Below are 20,940 nucleotides of genomic sequence, written 5' to 3' on the forward strand. Positions count from 1 at the left end.
ATAAGAAAACAGAAAAAAATTTCCCCAGTTTATTGAAAAAAAAAAAAAAAAAAAAGAATTAAAAAATAGAACGTACCACAAATTTGTTTAGGTATACATCATTAAAGAGCATCTTACACAATAAAAATCAAACCCAAATACACAGTATAGTTCTTGCATATATAATGTTTATAGATAAGGTGGCAAACACCAGTATGGCAAGGAGCAATGTCTATTTTGTTTTTTTAAATATACTGGGCACTGGTCGGCTGAGTTGGTAGAGGGCTTACATCCTCACTATGAGATAGAGATGGACACAAAAATAGTGCGATGAAGCCCAAGTTAAATCTACATATAGAAACAACCCTCAAACCTTAAACCACCAAAATCTGAATCCTGTCATGATTTTTCTCTGCTTACTAGTCATGTTTCTCATTGAGGTACACAGCAGTGATTGTGTTCAACTAAAGAGTCTTTTATGAAGCAAACAACTTGATCGTTAGAACAAGGCACCACTCTATAAATAAAGTTTTCTATACATTTTGTATATGGAATACATGAGGAAAAGCATTTAAAGGAGAGAGCGCGAGAAGTGCCTGTAGTAGTCGTTGAGCCAGTGGAGACTGAAGGAATCAGCTGATGCTGGTGGTAGCTGGACTCCAAATGTCTACCACTGACATTGAATTTTTCTTAAAAAGCACTGTGGGTAGCCTGAGGTATAGTACCCACAGTACAGAGCTGGTTGGCACTGAATTTTTTTTTTTTTCAATTGATTCACAATCATCAAAATGCAAAGACAAGTTACAGGCAAGTCCTGCCTCTCTCACCATTGTGGAAAATGCATAGTAAAAAATTACAAAAGCCTCTGTGGAAAATACTCCCTCCCCAACCTACTTAAGTGACTCAATACACAAAATGTAGGATAAAACTGTGCAGTAGAAACAAGTGATTACGCAATTAAAAGGTGTGAGTGTGTTATGAAGAAGAGTGTGTAGCTAAAAAAAAAAAAAAAGAGCTTAAGACACAGAGGGGAGCTATTATTTTTTTGTCTTTGTCTTTTTTTGCCTTCAAACTACATTTATATACACGTCCAAAGAACAATACGTGGAGAGAGATGCTAGAATCATATATAGTTTTTGAAGCCTATGAACACTTAAGTGATCAAAATGAGCAAACCCGGTGAGGTTCAGTAGGTTCAAAGGTGGCATTTGTTGTTGTGGCAACAACAACAATAAGAATGGATGTCAGGAAGTGCTCCTGACGTGCTTCTGTAGGAATGAGTCTACAGTTTTCCTTCCTCCAGACCTTCAGCATTTCCTTTGTGTCCTCATCTGGCTACAGTATTGCTGCTGTGTCAGTATCAGCCCCATATGTTCAGCTTAGTACCAGGGGCATGTTCGGTGCGTCTCTTAATCCTCTATAGCGCAACTTTTTCATTCAATTTTAAACTTCCCAGTCCTATAGATTGTTCATGTCTTATGACTAATCCCAAATAATCTAACGTTTTTCATCTTGGTATTTTCTTTACATTAACTTTAAAAAAAGAAGTGTTTTTATTATTCAATGTGCTTTTAAAATCCCTTCGTGTTTGGGGTGAAGAAAAGCGGCTGCTGATTCCAGACTGCATTACTGAGCCACCATTCCCGCATCAACATTTTGTGACACACTACTACACAGATGATGCACGTCACTAATAAAGCTGTTGTACAAATGAGGATCTAGCGGTTTGCTGTTACTTCTTTGGTCCTGTGTGCACAGCCCCAGTTACGCCACAGATCAGAAATTATATTACCATAGTCAACGCTCAATAAAATATCACCTTAGCTCAAATTTGCAATATACTAAATCAATCTGATCTCATAATACGTCTGAAAAGTATAACCCCAACTAAAGTGTTTTGGACGAGCATTTGGGAACCCTCTCTAAAGGTAAGTTGAAACTTCTGAAATGATATGAGCATAGTAATACTGAGCGCTATATATATTTATTTATTTAATATAGGGGCGCAAATCCCAATCTCCTACTTTCTACTCTCTCATGACCATCAAGTTAAAGGTTTCTAAAAAGCAACCCCCTTGAAACCAGTTCCCAGTTCTTTCACTTTTCTATTCCACTCTGATCTGCTTCACACACGCCAGCTTCGTTTTTGTCTGTCCTGTCCGACAGTTGCACATCACTTTTTGTTTCTGGCCTGGCATTGTATCAGCTTCACTCAGGTGAAGAAGCTCACTGACACACAAGGACTCAAGGGAATAAATAAAAGCGGTACATACAAACAAATCTCCACTATTAACAGCAAGATTACTTATACTGCCACTATTTATAAATGATTTTTATGTGACCTAATTACAGTAAGAATCATCTGAAGAAATATATCCTTAATTAAAAAAAATTGTAACGCACATACACACACACTTTCTTGCATGCATCGTTTCAATAATGAGGGGTGCCTTAATAACCATACAGAATACAGAGCTAAAAGTAACAAATTTAGCAATAACTGTGTGCGTTCATCTTGTTTTGATTAAAAGTGCATCTCTGTTTTACTTTGGCATAGACTAGAAATAACACTATATATCAGTAGTAGTATTTCAATAGACCTAATGCTATATTGGCCATTTAAGGCTCTCTCTGTTACTGTACATTAGAATTTGGCATTACTGTAAATTATTTTCCATCATGCATGTTTCTGGTTTGCGTATGTGTGTTACAGCAGACTCAAATCACTATATTTTCTTAGGCAGCAACTCACTAACAGCAAAATATTGCTTCATTTCCTTTGGCACCTCTCACTAACAGCATCCTCAAACCCCAATTTAGGATTGTTTTTTTCTTTTTTGTATAGCCCTCTATCCAGCATGCACGCGCACATACACATGTTCCATTACTGAACCACTGCACTGTGCACAAAGCCCTTCCCTAAATGGCCAATTGGTAAAAGGAGAAAAAAGAAAATAAAACTTCTGATTGGCTGCAAACAGCTGACATACACACCCACACACACGCAAGAGGGGAAGAAAAAGAAATGTATCGATGGTCCGGTCATAGACGTGTGATGGTATAGGAATTTCCAGGAAAGCCTCTGAAAGTCACTCAGTCCAAACCAGAACCAGTCAAAACCTGCACAGAAAACAAAACAAACAAAAAAACAAACATTTTTTTTAAATATAAATCCTGTTTTGTTTTTTTAAATCTAGTATTTTTGTAGACTCATTTTGATTCTTCAGACTTTACAGTCACAAAAATGCAAATGCAGCTTGAGAAGAGCTCATAAAAATGCAGCTGCTGTCATCAGTCACCTTCAAATGTTGCCATTAGCTCACGGCCAATAGTTGCAACTACCAGCAGTAAGTGGTTTTTGTTTTTGCCTTGGGCTTCACCTCTCAGGCCACGTACAAGCTGCCCCAACCTGTTTATGGATTTTTCTTGAGATATACACAGCTTAACTATAACACTGCACATATTTTTCAGGGTGAAATAAAAAGCTGTCCAAAAGCTAAACCTGATTCTTTTAACCTTGTCCATTCATGAGTGGAAATGGCTCTATACCATTAATCATAATGACAATTCAATACTTAACAGGACTATCTAGTTTAGTGTTCTCACCTAATGGCCAGCAGGAGGCATTAAGGTGGGTCACTAGAAGCTGCCCCCCTCCAGTGAGAACTTGGAAAGGGCCTCCTGCAGCTTGTGGTGTTCCTCTTCTACAGTCTGCAACACACAAAATCAATATAACCTTAGGAACTGAGAACACACAAACACACACACACAATTCAACCTTCTCCTCTTAACATCCTCTCTTCGTCTCCCTCACTGCTTCTCTGACACATCCCATTGCAAGTGCTGGACATAATAGCCATTTTTAGAGAAGTCCAATTTCACAAGGCAATTTTCAGCAAAGCAATAACAGCAGCAGTTAAATGGTTTTCTATTCTCTGGTTTCTCTTTTGTGCCATTTGGCCCCATTTGTCCACAGCTCACTCCTTACTCAAGTTATCCCCACTGAAATCTTGATGCCCAGCTTTGAGTCTCTTTCTAGTCAGTTCCAATCTTTTGTTAGAGCTGACATTTCTATCTGCCCCTGTCATACGTTCTGCTCCCTGCTTACAGTTTTCTCTCAATATTCCCCTCCATCTCCCCCTCTGTTCACCTGTAGTCTCTTTAGTTGTTCCTCCAGGCTGCGTAGCCTCCTGCACACTTCCTCCTTCCTCTCCTGGGACAGCACCAGGGGCGCGCTGATGCTCTCATCGTCTCCTTTTGGGTTTTGACCTTCTTTGTCTGTACTCGTGGGGTTCGTCTCCTCAGCTACTTCGTTCGTGGTCTGACTTTCATCTGTGGATAGAAATATTTAGTTTGAAAGTGTCAAGAGTCAGCAGTCTTTAAATAATAATAAATTCTGGCCATTAATAATTAGCACTGCAAAAATCCTTTGACATTGTAAGTTCCTTGTAATACTGCATTAAATAGAATAGTACACACATACACGAAATCCTGCTTTAACGCGAGGGGATTTGCAATCCTGCTTTTAAAATGGATATACTGATATCAAATTGTGATATTAGAAATACTTTAATACTTTTGATTAATGTGTAGAATCATGTGTAAAGTCGCTAATTAAAAAAAACAAATAAATCAGGTAACACTGGGGTTTTGAGGGTGAAAAATAAGGACAAGAAACTACATGCCAGAGGTTTCAACATTAAATGCTTAATAACAATTCATCAAGAGGAGATAGGAAGCAGCTAGCCTTGCTGCATCCGCTAATGTTAACAACTCTGGAAAGTCACTGCTTAAGAAAAAAAATATTCTGGGAAGTTGTACAGATAAAACTACCAAGACTAAGCTAAGATGGCTCTATTTAGCTTACAGATATGAGTGGTATTAAGCTTCTCTTCATCTATCGCTATGAAACTATTCCTTTAAAAAAATAAGAAAAAAGAAAAGAAAAAAGAAAGACAAAAAAATAGGCCAAACCTGTTAACTGATGCTGTTCCACATCTTGCCCAGGGCCTTTTGATTGCCCTACTTCATGTTCTTCATCAGGTTGTGAGTCCTCTGATAGACTGATGCTGCCGACCAGGAGCCTTTTCAGGGACATGACTAACAGAGGAGACAGATTCATTGGCTTTATTAGGATAGGTAAGCTACTTTGAAAGAAAGTAAAGCCAAAAATATAGTCATTTATAGTTCATGAATATAAGTACAAGGAAGACCCCTATTCACCTTCATCTAATGCACTGTTAGCCACTTTCTCCTGATCATTTTTGGTGTGGCCTATCAAGTCAAACCCTTTGTCAGACAGGAAATCAATCAGCCTGTGCCTGGGATCGGTCGACTTTTTATCTTTCAAGTTGTCCTTATCTTGATCTACAGACAGAGATAAGTCTTAAATTTTGCTTATGTCTTTATGAGTGTGTAACAATGGCAAATTTGTAGGTGTGCAGTCACAACGGTCTCACCACTGCTGCTTTTCAAAGCTCCATTCTCAATCGGGCTCATAGGGGGATTCAGACTAAAAGAAAGGAGGAAAAAAAAGTAAAAACAAGGAAATTGGATTTTTTGATAAATAAACTTTGGCAATATATGAATATCTCTCACTTTTTCCAACACACACACACACACACACACACACACACACACACACACACACGTTCAGCCATCTTAGTGAGGACCTTCACTGACATAATGGTTTCCCTAGCCCCTTACCCTAACCATTAAAAATGAATGCCTAACCCTGACCCTAAACCTAACCATAACCTAATTGTAACCCTGACTCTAAAACCGCATTTTGAGGCTCAAAAAGGCCTTCAAATTTGTGCGGACCGGTGCGTGTGTCCTCACAAGTGACTGTTGGTTCTCACAAGTATTCACCTCCTACATCGTTCCCTCGCTCACCTGGAGACCGCTGGAAGCACTGTGAGAATCATGTTCTTTGATTTCTCCAGTGCCTTCAACACCATTCTTCCCTCGGTTCTAAAGGACAAGCTGGTGAACTCTGGAGTGGACCATCACCTCACTACCTGGATCCTGGACTACCTCACCGACCGACCACAGTATGTGAGGACTCAGGGCTGTGTGTCGGACAGGGTCGTCTGCAGTACGGGGGCCCCACAGGGAACGGTTCTGGCTCCGTTCCTCTTCACCATCTACACTGCAGACTTCTCCCACAATTCCACCCAGTGCTTCCTGCAGAAGTTCTCTGATGACTCTGCAATAGTCGGCCTCATCACTGATGGGGACGACAAGGAGTACAGAGGTCTGACCCAAGACTTTGTGGACTGGTGCCAGCTGAACTACCTCCAGATCAACGCCAGTAAAACCAAGGAGCTGGTGGTAGACTTCCGCAGGCACAAGCATTCTCCACTGCAACCACTGAACATCCAGGGTATGGACATTGAGGCTGTGGACAGCTACAGGTACCTTGGTGTTCATCTGAACAATAGACTGGACTGGACTCATAACTCAGACGCCCTCTACAGGAAAGGGCAGAGCAGGCTGTACCTGCTGCGAAGACTCGGGTCGTTTGGGGTGGAGGGCCCACTCCTGAAGAAATTCTATGACTCTGTGGTGGCTTCTGCTATCTTTTATGGTGTGGTCTGCTGGGGCGGCAGCATCTCTGCTGGGGACAGGAAGAGACTGAACAGGGTGATCCGAAGGGCCAGCTCTGTTCTAGGATGCCCTCTGGACCCAGTGGAGGTGGTGAGTGACAGGAGAACGGCGGCTAAGCTGTCATCCCTGTTGGACAACGTCTCCCACCCCATGCAGCAGACTGTGACAGCACTGAGCAGCTCCTTCAGTGGGAGACTGCGGCACCCACGGTGTGGGACGGAGAGATTTCGCAGGTCTTTCCTCCCCACTGCTGTCAGACTCCACAACAAAGACTTTAACTGAACAAACACACACATCCACACATGTGCAATAATACTAAGTGCAATAATCCTTTCTGTCATCGTTGTATTTTTACTCAGTTGTATATAGTATTTGTATTTGTATTCTATTTTTATCTTATTGTATATTTTTATTCTATTTTATTCTACTGTATATAGTATATTATTTTATTCTATTCTGTACAGTTGTGTACTGTATTTATTCTTATTGTATTCTAATTTTTGCCTCATAACTTTTGCACTGTCCACTTCCTGCTGTGACAAAACAAATTTCCCACGTGTGGGACTAATAAAGGTTATCTTATCTTATAGTAGAATGCACATTTCAGTCTTCACAAAGATAGTTAGACAGGAACACACACACACACACACACACACACACACACACACCTGATGGGACTGAAGGGAGGTCCTACAACTCCAACTCCAGGAGCCACCGTCAACTTCTTGGTTGTGCTGCCACTCTTCTTCAGGTCATCCACTGCTTTCTTTATCACTTGAGTCCAACTAAAAATATGGAAATACGGGGGGGAAATTATCCTGCGCTTTGAAATCAAAAGGAAACATGATTTATGAATACAATTCTCTTTGGTATTTACATTTTTACTTCTCCAACAGACTGAGCCACTAGTTCATAAATCTGAGCGCCGCTTTCCCAGGTAAATATCACGTAGAAAGCCTTTCGATCTGACACAACAGGAGAAAACAGCAATTCAAAGACTTATCTTACGATTAGAGTGACTTGCAAACTACTGTACTGTGGTGCACTGCTAACCTGTGGCCACATCACGGAGAAAGACTGAGTCCAGCTTAATAATTGGGCTCAGCATCAGCTTGCCGTCCTGTGCAGCGATGTTACTCTTACTGTGGCATTTGACGACCATCTTGTCATCCTGCTTCTGGAGGAGCACCAGTAAGTCCGCAAGCAACACACATTGCACCTCTGAAGGACAGGGAACAGAAAGAGTGGGACCTTCTTGCTGCGAGGCAACAGGCCAACCATTATGCTGCCTATTTGATTCTCATTAACTTGCCAAATTTCGGTAATTCAACTGAAATAATGCTAAAGGGGAAGTAAATAAATCACTATGTCAGTCTGTTTCTTTGGGGTTTTTTTTGCCGATTTTGATGTTCATAAAAGAGAAGTGAAAGACATAAAATCTGTATGACGTTCTACAAAATCTTTTCTTCCTTTTAAAAATATTTTTTAGTTTAAGTGTGAAAAGTATTACTTTGCAATATATTGAAATGTTTGACCTTGTTGCTGTGAAAGAAAGGCCTGTAATATAGCACATATTTACCAACGGCCTTTTCTTTGGTGACTTTCCATATCAGTGGGCCTTCATAAAGCATCTTCTTCTGAGTCAAGTCAATGTTCTAGTACAGACAGGAGGAGAATAACATGAATATGTTTCAACAAAATCTTGGAGGAAAAAAAAAGGAATATTGCAACACTGTGTGCAAAAGACAAGTTTAGTTGAAAGAAACCCACCCTATATTCACTATAGAGCTCATTACTGGGTTTTAGTCCTGATGTGTCTAATTTGCGCTGGTATTCCCTCAGAGTCTGGGAGCAGAGAGAATGATTGTGAGTCAGACTGTGGTCTGTTTGATAACATAGCACAGAAAAAGATGTACTCTTATAAGCAGTGAGCTAAAGAAGTCTCAAAATTCATTTACAAAACTTCAATTGGTGCCAAGTTACCACGCAGCTGTTGGCTGAGTGGTGAATTGAGCATTTCTTACCAACAGGTTTTCCATCACTTTGACTTCCTCATTGACGTGGTTGAGGATCTTTCTGCAACACTCTGCACTCTTCTCAATTGCTGCCTTCTCCGTTAGATCCTCTGCAGTTAGAGAGAAATACAGAGATGAGAAAAATATGTCTTTAACAGCAAAGCCCAGACAAAAGCCATAAATCAAGAGTGTAACAAAACACTAACAAAAAACAAACAAACAAACAAACAAAAAAAAAAACCCACACCAAAACTTTCCATTGGTCCTCCTCGTGGTACCAACTTTCTGGTCACAGAGTCAAAGTACTCAAGAAGTGTTATGTTATAGTTCATACATCAACACCTGCAGAAGGGGGATATACTTTGAAGCAAGAGATGACAGCTATCATAAGGGCAATTAGTAACTTTCTTTGTTAACTCTGGCTTTCTTCCTTAGCTTTTGGGGATACTCTACGATACTCTTGGGGGCACCCAATCAGGGTGCTGCCTATTTCAGTGAGTTGTTTTGATGGAGGCATTGAAGAATATAAAAGATTTACTGCAATAGAACTCTGTGCTGATCCTTCAAACGAAGGAAGACAGGAATCCTGCTGAAACCTCTTTAGGCTGTAAATTCTCAAGATATGTTTATTTTACTTTAATGTCCCTTAAAGAACATCAAAGTTCTATGCATTTTTAATTCTCTGTGTCACAGATTTAACAAGTTGCTGTAAATACTCTTGAGTTGTGCATTCAGAGATGCTCTTTTGCATATCTTGATCGTAAAATGATTATTTTGGCTACTTTTCTATCAGCTTACAGCAGTCTGGCCGTTCTCCAATGACCTCTGGGTGTTAGGGCTGTGCGATATGACCAAAATCTCATATCCCGATATAGGAATTCTATCGTCCCGATAACGATATAAATTACAAAAATGTAAACTGTAAATTCTGTGAATCTCGGGCAGCTCGACTTGCGGGAAGTGTTTCCAGCTGCGCGTCATGTAGCTGGAGTCGAGTGTTTTAACCGATGCATGAAACGATACATTTTTAGTCATAAGTTGTAACGACTGCCGTTTCCTTTGTGAGTATTTAATACACAGCGTGCTGCGGGGAAAAGCCTGTTCTAACATTTGAGTCTAAGGTTTATTTTTTAGCGCCTGGCGGCTCTTTTTTATTTCTCATCCGTAAATAATCTGCTCTTTCACGTGATTCGGTTTATTTTGAAAAGTCTCAACAGGATCTTGAGCTTTATTGTGAAAGGTTTATGTGAAACATGGTGTTACTGTTGTTGTTGCTAACCACAACGCATAAAAACAGGCGCTTGCCCGTCCGTAGTGTGGTTATATTAAATATAAGAGAAAGAGAGAACTTCAAGAAATTAATATAGCCACTACAGTGACCATCAAAACGATGAAAGAGAGGGATGATCTGATATCCTCGTGTTGGTGTTGTTCCCAGACCATCATTCTGATTGGTCACTTGCAATGTTGATCCTGGAACAACATTTTCATGATGGTCTGGGAACAACACCAACATGAGGATATCAGATCAACCGAAAAAATATTGCCGTAAACAGTTTATTTTGCGACACCACGAAACAAACGATAGCGTAAAATGAAACAATAGACGTTTTTACATCGTCATCCGATATATATCGTTATATCAAACAGCCCTATCTGGCGTCAACCAGGCATTTTTGCTTAGAGAACAACCACTCAATGAATATTTCTCTCTTTTTTGGACCAGTCTGTAAACCCAAGAGATGGCTGGGTAGGAAAATCACAGTAGAGCAGCAGTTCCTGAAATGCTCAGACAACCTCATCTGGCACCAAAAATCATGCCAGATTCAAAGTCATTTAAACCACCTTCCTTCACCATTCTCTTCCTTGGCTTGTTATGTATATAACAAACAGAGCATTATATAAAGCAAGTGAGAGAGAAAGAGATTCTGAGCAGGAGGGAAATTCTTATGGATCATGCACGTGCACGTTCATGTATCACACCACAAACATCTATCATAATCATTGGTGATGGTGGTACTTCCGATTACATTTTCAAACCCAGATATACAGCATTATATAGCTGAGTAATATGATGATACACAGTGTAATAAAAATGCATTTGACTATCTTATATATCAGGAAAGAATAAATGTAAAAAGTAAGAATGTAAAGAAAGTAAGAATGCAATAAGTTTTACAATATCGATGCACATATACTGACACATGAAAGTGAGCAACAAACAGGCCAGGGACACATACAGACACACACCTGTGTTCTTTGCGATATTCTCCAGCAGCAGTGGGTACTTGGTCAGCCTCTGCATCTCTATGGGAATGATGTCCTTGAGCTGCAGCCTACGGCACTGGGGCTTACTCTCCGCCTCCTGAGAGAGACACACACACACACACACACACACACACACACACACACACACACACACACACACACAGTCAGACTAGAACACCTTTGTCACATTTTGCATTACTTTGCATCTGCAAAGTGCGTCCATGTATGTCTCTGTTCAATCTTGGGGGATATGTTTGTGTGTATGTGGTACCTGTATGAAAATGTTGAAGCGTGGATCTCGCTTCTGCCTGGTCTTGATCTGGTCCAGGGCCCATGACTGGTGGCTGCAGAACCTTGCTGTCAGTTTCTGGAACCACTCCCCCTCTGTACCACCAAACTGAAACACACGTGCACACACAAACATTACAATCAAAGATTGTGTTGTGGCTAGTTGGAAAAAAAAAATCATAATAATGAAGTGAGTCAAACTCGAGAAGTGCAGAAAAGGCCAAAATCCTTGTTGCATTTTTACAGTAATATTGTGTAAAATGAACTTGTTGGCACATACTGACTTTGTACAATATGCACAGAGAGAAAAGAGAAATATTGTATGATGAAATGAAGTGAAAGACTGTGACGACTCACTCTGTTGAGCACTGTGGTGCTGATGGATTTAACTATGAAGTTGTTATCCAAACGCTGTTTCTTAAGGCTCTCATAGAAGTTACCTGAAATTGAAAGTTAGAAAAAGACAACTGACTTATAAGTAGATAGTGAGCATATTCTCTTTCCTAACACTGTGTTGGCAATTCAGGCAGCACTATGCATTCGTCTTGTATCTACACTTGGTACTATTGGCCAGAACAAATTTAGCATCATGCTTTTTTAACGACAGTGCCCTCAATTGCAGGTAGTACATGCAGTTAGTGATTTCACTAATGAGTAAGGAAGAGTGTTATTTGCATAATGGCATATTCGTTGAAGGAAGGGTGCTATATTCAGCTGTCTGGCTGTGTTTACAAATGCTTCTTTGCAGCAGCCCTTACTGTGCATTTCAGTGATCTCATCAAGGTTGGGGAAGACGGCGGCCAGCTCAGTTGAGGTCAGAAGCTCCTCTCTCTCCAATGGTCTGACAAAGATCACCTGAAGGACACTCAGCATTCGCACATGTGCGTGCTCTGTTGTAAACAACTCTGAGAGGAAAGACAGTAGTAAAAGTATGAGTGATTAATAGGAAATTTAAATATAGTCTATACAACAAACTCCTCTATCGTCTCATCAACTGTTTGTCTCTCTCTAATTACCATTTATGACTTCTTGCATTTTGGTCTCCTTCTTGGTCAGTTTGGACAGAGCCTCAGGAGAGGCCAGCTCCCTCCAGTTGGGTGGATCAGACTCAAACTCCTGCAGCCGCGGATCCACCTCCTCCACCTGCGGGAAAGGGCTGGTGGGGGAGTGGCCAGGGTCTGGGGCAAAACTTAGTCCTTCTGGGCTGAAGAGTGAATGTGGGGCGAGAGGGATTACTTCAGAACAAGAACTACAGCTTAGACGAAATGCGACCAGTCAGTTATCAAATTATGTGACTCTTTCTGGCAGCACAGCTGGAGGCTGTTGGCTGTGGAACAAAAGTAGTTGTGAAACAGCTGGTCTTTCTAAATGCATATCAGGGACATGTTAACATTAGATAATCTAGGTACTAAATGTTCACTGAGAATAACACGATTTCAGTAGCTTGTGATAATTCACCAATAAATAACAGGCAATGGCTCAGATAAAACCGAGATTTTTTTGGCTTTAAAGTGATTCAAGAATAATTGAGATTAAATCTAAACTTTGAAAAACGCACCATTTCCTATTACTGTATAAAAATATAATCAAAGAAGAAACTGCAAAATTCTTTACATTCGAAAACAGCAAGTTAAGCTAATAAAAGGGCACTTAATGTTTATCAAACGGTCAATATTGACCGACCTCGTTCCCCTAAAGAACCTCGTTATCATTGTAAATGAGAGTGCTGTTTAAATGCTTCACTCCCTGATGCTCACAGTACAGGTCAACTATTAGAAAGCAGCCAATGTGTCAGGCAACTGTTAGTCAGTAACAGTGCCAGAGTGATCAATTTCAACAGGAGAAAACAGAAATGTGCCTTTTTAAATAATTTCCACTCATCCACACAATTAGCACTATTTTCCATGAATATTTAACAGATATTAACAGATATGCCTCCTAAGTGATCTTTACAGTGGTGAGCCAGGTGGCTTTAAGCCTTCAAAATTATTTTTTATTTTTAAAGTGCTTCCTGATTATTTCAGGACTGCAGCACTGTTCCTACTTCAACTTGACATCCTGTCTGTCCCTGCTGTGCACCTCACGAGGAAGAGAGGCATTAAGAGAAGGTTTGCCCATCTTACGGATGGAGGTGTTGGGGGGTGAGCGGGGCAGGTGTTGTTGTCGTGGAAGAGGGTGGCTGCAGGTCCACATCGCTACGGGAGCGAGACTGTTTGGCCCGAGAAGAGCCACGCCGCCGTGATGACTGTCGGTCCACTCGGGCACTTTCACTGCGTGCCACTTTCCTACTGAAGGGGTTGAAGTTGGGAAAGGATGTGGGAGGAAGGAGTCAGTTTGAGACAGAATAAAGAGAAATGACAGGTGGAAACAAAAGAAAGCAGCAGGAAGAAAAGAGGAAAATGTGTGGATTTTAAGAGGAAAAGGGAGGCCAGAGAATAAAAAGAAAAAACAGAAAACATAGTAGAAGGAAAAGACAGCAGATGTACGTAGCAGATGTACATATGAAGATAGGTAATTAGGATGATAAAGAGGATGAGATAAATCAATAGAGAATTTACACAAAAATATAAATCATATCAGCAAAAGGTAGAGAAAAAGAAAATGGATAACAAGCAAATATGCATGATATGACATGCATATGTTTAGATAGTAAAAGTATATTTCATACACTGCATTAAACTGCCAATCTACAAAAGGTATGTTAAACTAGCCAGGCATTGCTTGTACTTTGTGGACTATACTGTACAAGTTTCCAGTTTTGCAACTTTAAGCTATCTCAGCAGTTCTCCAGTTTCACACAACAAAAAATCCAGCTAATCTCAACAATCAGCTAATTCTTTCACAAGCAGGTTAAAAATGTTTCACCATGTTTATGTTACGTATCTGCAAAGCACTGTGAAGCTCAATGTGAGCATGTGCATGTGAGTGTTGTGTTCTGTGTTTGTGTGATATGCGATCAGTATAAGGCCTGAAGCATGTCCATGACTCTGTCAAGGCGCTGACACCCACCTTGTCTTCCGTCTGCAAAAACACGGGACACCACATTGTTACACACTCGCCTTTACACAACTATTGTAAGCCACAGTGACAACCATAACGTTCAAAAAGCACATCCCTCCATACTATCCTAAACTAATTTTAAAACCTCTGTCAGAATAGCATGCCAAAAACGATGCCAAAGCCCCTGGCACAACATTTAACACCACATACGGTGGAGACAAGCAGGACAAAGGACGGGCCCTGACCATGGCAACAGACAGAGACACCTTGAAAAGCACATAAAATAAAAAGCTCTAATGAACTAAAAACGCTGAACTAAATGTAGTGTCTATATTTGACTATTAATGTAATTACATAGTGTTAAGTTTTGTCTCAAGCCTGGCAGTAGAACAACTTGCCAATATTCAAATTCTTATAAAGCTTTTACTTTGGCTTAACAAGGCTAATGGCTGTGACTTAGAAAGAGTCAATATTGATGCAATGGCACTATTATGATCACAAATATGCAAGTATGGATAAATATGCCTTTTTATTGCCAACATGTACCTCAATCCCCCCCAAAAAAGATAGAATTGCACAGCGGATGTCTATATGCGACAAAACCTGCAATAAAGCTCTGCTGTAAACATCAACAAGAGATGCAAAGGACGCAGACACAAAAAACACAGAAGATATTTGAAAGAGCACACGTGCCATTATGGAGAAGAAAAAGGAGAGAGGGAATGAGGAAAGGAAAGGCAGAGTGCTGGAAGTAGAAGGCTGGATTTGGGTTCACCTGATCGGGGTCCATCTCAAGACTGAAGACTCTGTTAGCTAGCGAGCAATGGGCAGCATGACAAAAGCTAGCACACAGCAGGGACAGACTGCTGGGGGAGTTTTACCACGCTCGCCCCAGCCTCAGCAATTCAAACACATTTTGTTCCCCCACTTTACCCTGGTCATTCGTCTCCCATAAAGTCTAATTATAATCTGATTACAATCTCTAAATCTGTGAAATGCTTATAATCTCTTACTCATTACACTGCAGATATTATCTTACTCCCTAGACAATACTTGTTATTACTATCTCCGTCCTTCTCACCTTTCTTTCTCCACAGGCTCCTCAGGCGGGATGTCACTGGGTGAGATGGGCGAGATGGGCTCGATCAGCCCACCTGCAGGCCCAGAGGGCAAGTCATCTTGCAGAGTTGGAAGCTCTAAACGATTGCTTGGGACAGCTAGAAGAATTGAAAATTAAATTTAGCATTTTTCTGTTAAATAAAATTGACCTTCTGTTTTAAGCAAAAGAAATAATGGAAATCATTTTACAAGAACACATCAAATCACTCTGAAGGCTGGTATAATATAATAGTGATACAATTTTTATGTGCCCATAAAATGCCTGTGTGTTATATCTTGTGTACATTAGTACTGTCAGGGTGCGACTTTTAGGAGAATGTTAGAATTTAGCCCAAATCACAACATGTTTTCATTTTAGAAAAGAGTTTTAAACTGAAAACTATTTCTGGCCAGATAAATGTTTCACCATCATTTCAAATAATCTCCTGAAAAAGCATGTCATGACACCATGACAGCGGCAGTGCAATAAAATACTAAACAAGGACACCAAAACAACTGTGGTGTATCTCATTCATCAGTATCAATGAGCAACCTTACCGTCACTGTGTGCCTCTATGGTAGTCGTGCTGGTGGCGTTGTTGCTTGGGGAATCAACATCTACCGCAGGTTGCACAGGAGGGACTAGACTCTGCTTCTTGTTCAACGATATAGTGGGAACTCCAGAGTCATTCGGGGTGGTTTTAGCACCAGGACCTTTGCGATCGACTGACCCTCTATCCCTGTCTGCTTGAGAGGACGAAGAAAAAAAACCCAAACAAACAAAAAAACCATGACCACAAAGAACCTCATTCACTTAACAACAAACAAACAAACAAAAAACAGCACACAGCAGATTTTGTAAGTCAGACAGACAGGACTTCTGCAGCTAACAAAAGGACTGGTTTGAAACAAAAAGTATATCAACAATGTTTTTTAGATTAATGCAAGTCTCTGCAAGACACAAAACAAATGGGGAATCCTGAGTTAAAGTGCAAAGTCATCAACTACGAGATTTGGATGGGTATGGGTTAGGGGGCCACACAAGTGATTTTAGCCAACAAGGTCTAAGAGTTGAGGAACAACCATTTAGATTAGAAAATATTTATGAAAACTTATGACATTTTCAGTGTTTAAAGACTCAGTGCTAGTATAATATTTGTAAAGAACCACTCCAATGCACAACATCAATTAAACAATGCTCCACCCACATGCTTTGCTGTACTGATTCAGGACATGCACACATGCTTGCGGGTTAATTAGTACCATTCTCAATCTACAAGTTAAAAAGCAGAAGGGGAGGATTCTGAACAGTGACTACCTTCATCCACTTTAATTTTGGACTCAACTGTAACTGGAAAGAAGGGTAGGACAAAATATTTTCATATCCACATTATTCATCAACATCACTTAGCAAATTTTAAAAGTCAGTATATTATATAGTTTAGTATATTAATTATAACACAGGAAAAATAAAAAAAATTTATACACACCCATCCAGTTTGGTAAAACAGGAAACACTCTTGAGCTTTTGGCCTTTGGGATATCATCCTTACTCTTGGGCTGCAATATCACCAGGTAGGAAATTAAAAAATAAGGTAAAATTAAAATAAGATCAAAAGGCTGAAAAAATACAAATTCAACTACAAAATGGTTTAAGAAGAACACTGCAGGCCAATAATTGCCTTGCACTGTTCTGATTGTTGATGCATTTATTTAGCTTTCTAATAGGATACCAATGCTGTCAGTTTACCTTACCTTAGTCTTTCTAGTGAAGAAACCTCCTTTGGACTTCTTACTGTCAGCTGCCTTGTTTTTAACCCCGAGGTGTTTCATGTACAAGACCACAGCATTAAAGATGGTTTGGCTAGTGGAGAAACAAGAAACTTGTGTTAATAATAATATATAGTTTTTAAACAAATGAACTTGCTTAAATTCCCAGAATATATATCTATATATATATATATATTTTTTTATATTTAAAGTCCCTACAGACGCATGTGTCCTCACATTAATGGCAGCAAAAATACCAGTGTGCTTATTCTATCTCCAAGTAATACAGTTGAGACACTTGGTTTTAAAAAAAAAAAAAAAAAAAAAAAAGGACGAACTTCATGAAAGACTAGAAGGAAAGAGGGAGTTGGAGAATTGCAGATGTCCAGAGGAGGAGCATGAGAGGAGGAGCTCAGAAGAGTGGGAAGGGAAAAAGAAGAGACACAAAGAGCTGAGGAGATATTAAAGGAGCTAGGAAAGGGAGGAGACACTGGGGATGTGCATAGAACAAAAGTGCATCACATTACCAGACACTGCACAGTTTCTCAGAGTCTGCCGCCTGAGTACAAGGCGTACAATAAAGAATTTGAACTGAAGAGGACGAGGAGTCCTCAGAGAGTAGCCTAAAGACACTAAGGCATGCATGACAAGGTTAGTCAAATATATGCACTAAGAGAATATATTGTCTAGTAAGGACATTAAAAGAAAAATTTAATGCAAATAGAATAAAAACGAGTGCAGTGACAATACAGAAAAAATATATATTTTTGGATTGGATTTTCTAACATACTTCTACAGCAACATACATTTTGAAACAGTATGCCAAATGTTTGGCCGGACCACACCCAGGCTTGCAGAGGTCAAAGCTGCTACACAAAGAAGAAAAAATATATATACACAACAACACCATTGACTCACCATTTATCCTCATCAAAGGCACCTGTTGATCTGAAAGAACAGAGACAAGTGTCAGCGATGTCACTATTGTAGACAGAAAAAACAAAACAAAGAAACAAACAACAAAAGTAATTCTGATGCTGCATCTAACTCACCTCTTCCTTTTAAGTAACATTTTTTCTTTCTCTTGCTCGACTAACTATGAACTCTGTTTTAGGCCTGTGGAATCTGAAGTGATTAAGCTTTTCTTGATACAACTCAAAACTGATTGTTATGCTGTTGGGGTCAGAGCTGCAGCTATTGATCATATTCTAAGAATCCACCAAAAAAGGAAAGAAAAACTAAAAATCTAAAACAAAAAAAAAGATTAAAAGTGCAAAAGATGCTTCAAAAGCTACTCTTCTGCCTGTTCCAGAAATTTTAAACTCAATCTGCACACTTGGCGATTTGCAAAAGAAAAACCAAACTGCTGTCCTCAGTATCAAAAATTCTCTGCCCTGCTTTGTCTCTTCAGTCAGCCGCCTGCAAAGCAAAATCAGAAGTGCTCCAGCGCAGCGGAAATGTCTATTTAACCATGTTTGTCTGATGCAACATGCAGGCAAGACTGTGGAAATTGGATACTGATGTTTTGAGATGAACATAAAGGATGGGAGGGGTTTCCTCGGGATTTCCTTGCATAATCCAATCACATCGACTGGTTGCCTTGTTCGCTTCATCAAAGAGACCAATAAGAAACAGATGGGGTGAGGTCACTGTGTTGTGGTCAAGAATGGAGGGAGGTGTGTGCGTGTGAGTGCAGAGGGGTGACTGAGTGTGGGAGTGCCGGAGAGGAATAGCGAGCAGGACTGAATGGAGTGAGGCTGAATGATTCGTTTGTGCACTGGAGATAAAGATCCAACTGTGTGATAGTAATTGAGTGAGTCAAAACTGAATTATCACGTCTTTGATAGAGACTCCTTTGCAGGCTTTTTGTGTCTCCTCCACTCTCATCGTGGTTATATTCACAGGATGAGTGCTGCTTGTGCACAGTGCACCTCTTTTCATTTCTGCTGATCTTTTTTTTCTCTCTTTGACAAGATGAAGTTAGACAGTCTTCTGCCCCTTTCCCTGGCCTCGTCTCCCTCTCTGTCTGACTCATTTCTTGTAGAGGATAACACATTGTGGTTTGCCACGGGGTCAAGGATAGATTAACTTTCCCCTAGATCTCTTACTTTCTTTCTTTAACTGTGTTCAGGGCAGGAGCTATCCAGCATCGATAACCCTCTGGCCCTTTCTTTTCCTTTGTCTCTTCTGCTGTCTTACCCCCTCCACCTCCCACTACCAGCCCTCCTTCAGTTGGCAAAATGCCAGGGGAGAGCCTTCCTGCCAGCGTGGCACTACTGACTCCATTTTTCTTCTCCGCTTCCTCATGTCTTTCTGGCTCTGTTTTGTTGTGTTTCAATCACAAGTCCCTTGTCATCTTAATTTCATCAATTACCTGCTTTATAAGCTGTTTGGAAATGGATTTGTGCACGACTAATGCTAACGCTTTCCTTTTAAGGAAGTTTAGAAGCAAGATAAGGGAAGATTAATACAAAACTACCAGCTTTAGCCAACAGATCAGTCATCTTCATGTGCACAGCAGAAAGTAATAGCAGAGAAAATAGCTCCCAAGAACATCTAACAAAAAATTATTGTAATATGTAAAGTGGTTACCCATTATTAGTAATCGTTGGCATTTTAAGCACATCCAGCAGAATCTCTATGCAGAAAATGACTTGAACTTCACTTTGTGGAGGCTGGATACCTGAAATATTTGTTGAAAAGTGGAGTAAAACTCACTGTGTCTCAGACATCTTCTCTAGGAGGTTCTCAGCAACAGACTTCTCCTTCATATCCGTTGGGACACGGTCGGTGGGATAGTGGCTGTCCACGTCATTTAGCTCAGCCTCACTGAGGGTCATACCCATCATCCTCTTTTGCCTAGGCAACACAGAGCAAGAGCAGAGAATCAAGTTTAGCAAAAACATCTCAAACTTTTAACACTAAAAGGATAAAATGAAGACAGTGTTGTGCAAAAGTAACAGAAAAGCACAGTCAGCTTTTGATCCACCATGTAATACCGACTGGTAAGTGTATGAGTAGCAATAGCATCATTTGTCAGCATCACAGTGATCCCCAAACACACTGCTAAAGCAGTAAAAGTACACCCAGATAGAAAAACATACAATAGAACCAGTCATGGACTGGTCTCTCCAGAGGTCAGACCTAAACAACATTGAAGCAGTGTGAGTTCATCTTGGTGAAAAAGTGAACAAAAGGCAGATAGCATCCAAAGAAGAGCTTTGGACCATTCCTGAAGAGTACTTAAAGAAATGACAAGAAAGTCGCCTAAAGAAGTTTACGCAGTGCTGAAGGATAGATGTGGTCATACCAAATACTTACTTTCAAGTTTCTTTGAATTGTTCAAACTGTGTTTTTACCTTATATTCCGTATTTCAATTTAAGCTTGCACATAAAAAATGAGGGGTGGTTCAAGACTTTTGTGGTTCAAGACTTTTGCAAAGTTCATTATGTTTTTCTAATTCATTAAAAAGGTACACATAAATCTAGGACTGAGAAATGGGCAAAAAATTAAATTATAGAATCACCTACTCATTTTTTCTCCATGACCTTCAACCTTCCTTTGTCATCTTACTCTCAAATGTAAGATCAGTGTGCTTCATATGGATTTTGGTAAAGAGTGGCCTGCATATTTCTGTTTACCTAAGCACAGGTGTCATTAACATAGGATAGAGAAAGACAAGACAACCTTTTGTAGTGTTTACACATAAAGATTTCATATTGAAATCTTTATGTGTAAACACTGGTTGTTTTGTATTAATCTTCCCTTTAGTGACTAATGTGTATTAGTCACTGTTGCAATTCTAAATGGAGGAGGGCTAGATTTTATAAATTACATACCTACAATCAGGATATGCACAGTAATGTTAAGTTCACATAACTGTTGAATGTTGTCAAATACTAACATTCATAA

The 20,940-nt window shown here is 40.0% G+C and overlaps 1 protein-coding gene across 7 annotated transcripts in view; it reads right to left on the reverse strand.

The window, feature by feature from the left end:
- Window positions 1-15: 15 nt before the first annotated feature.
- Window positions 16-20,940, reverse strand: part of arhgef1 (Rho guanine nucleotide exchange factor (GEF) 1) — a 44,493-nt gene continuing 23,568 nt past the window's right edge. For 2 of the 7 annotated variants that reach the window (XM_085291566.1, XM_085291565.1), the window contains exons 7-30: window positions 19,746-19,886; window positions 17,946-17,975; window positions 17,013-17,121; window positions 16,748-16,817; window positions 16,576-16,608; window positions 15,816-16,004; window positions 15,241-15,376; window positions 12,176-12,363; window positions 11,918-12,064; window positions 11,517-11,599; window positions 11,143-11,268; window positions 10,854-10,968; window positions 8,613-8,713; window positions 8,359-8,433; window positions 8,168-8,243; window positions 7,642-7,809; window positions 7,466-7,553; window positions 7,257-7,373; window positions 5,439-5,491; window positions 5,203-5,346; window positions 4,954-5,079; window positions 4,130-4,311; window positions 3,586-3,690; window positions 16-3,099 (exon numbers count right to left, since the gene is read on the reverse strand). In XM_085291566.1, the coding sequence (XP_085147692.1) occupies window positions 3,619-3,690; window positions 4,130-4,311; window positions 4,954-5,079; window positions 5,203-5,346; window positions 5,439-5,491; window positions 7,257-7,373; window positions 7,466-7,553; window positions 7,642-7,809; window positions 8,168-8,243; window positions 8,359-8,433; window positions 8,613-8,713; window positions 10,854-10,968; window positions 11,143-11,268; window positions 11,517-11,599; window positions 11,918-12,064; window positions 12,176-12,363; window positions 15,241-15,376; window positions 15,816-16,004; window positions 16,576-16,608; window positions 16,748-16,817; window positions 17,013-17,121; window positions 17,946-17,975; window positions 19,746-19,886 (2,569 nt within the window). In that variant the 3' untranslated portion in view covers window positions 16-3,099; window positions 3,586-3,618. Of the gene's footprint in view, window positions 3,100-3,585; window positions 3,691-4,129; window positions 4,312-4,953; window positions 5,080-5,202; window positions 5,347-5,438; window positions 5,492-7,256; window positions 7,374-7,465; window positions 7,554-7,641; window positions 7,810-8,167; window positions 8,244-8,358; window positions 8,434-8,612; window positions 8,714-10,853; window positions 10,969-11,142; window positions 11,269-11,516; window positions 11,600-11,917; window positions 12,065-12,175; window positions 12,364-13,282; window positions 13,448-14,168; window positions 14,181-15,240; window positions 15,377-15,815; window positions 16,005-16,575; window positions 16,609-16,747; window positions 16,818-17,012; window positions 17,122-17,945; window positions 17,976-19,745; window positions 19,887-20,940 lie in introns of all 7 variants that reach the window. The other 5 variants (XM_085291571.1, XM_085291569.1, XM_085291568.1 and 2 more) reach the window with 5 other exon arrangements.

Source organism: Mchenga conophoros, linkage group LG11 (genome assembly GCF_057382185.1).
Source record: "Mchenga conophoros isolate Kocher_MC1m ecotype Shallow Benthic linkage group LG11, M_conophoros_male_GT1.1, whole genome shotgun sequence".
In the NCBI taxonomy this organism is placed as follows: Eukaryota; Metazoa; Chordata; class Actinopteri; order Cichliformes; family Cichlidae; genus Mchenga; species Mchenga conophoros.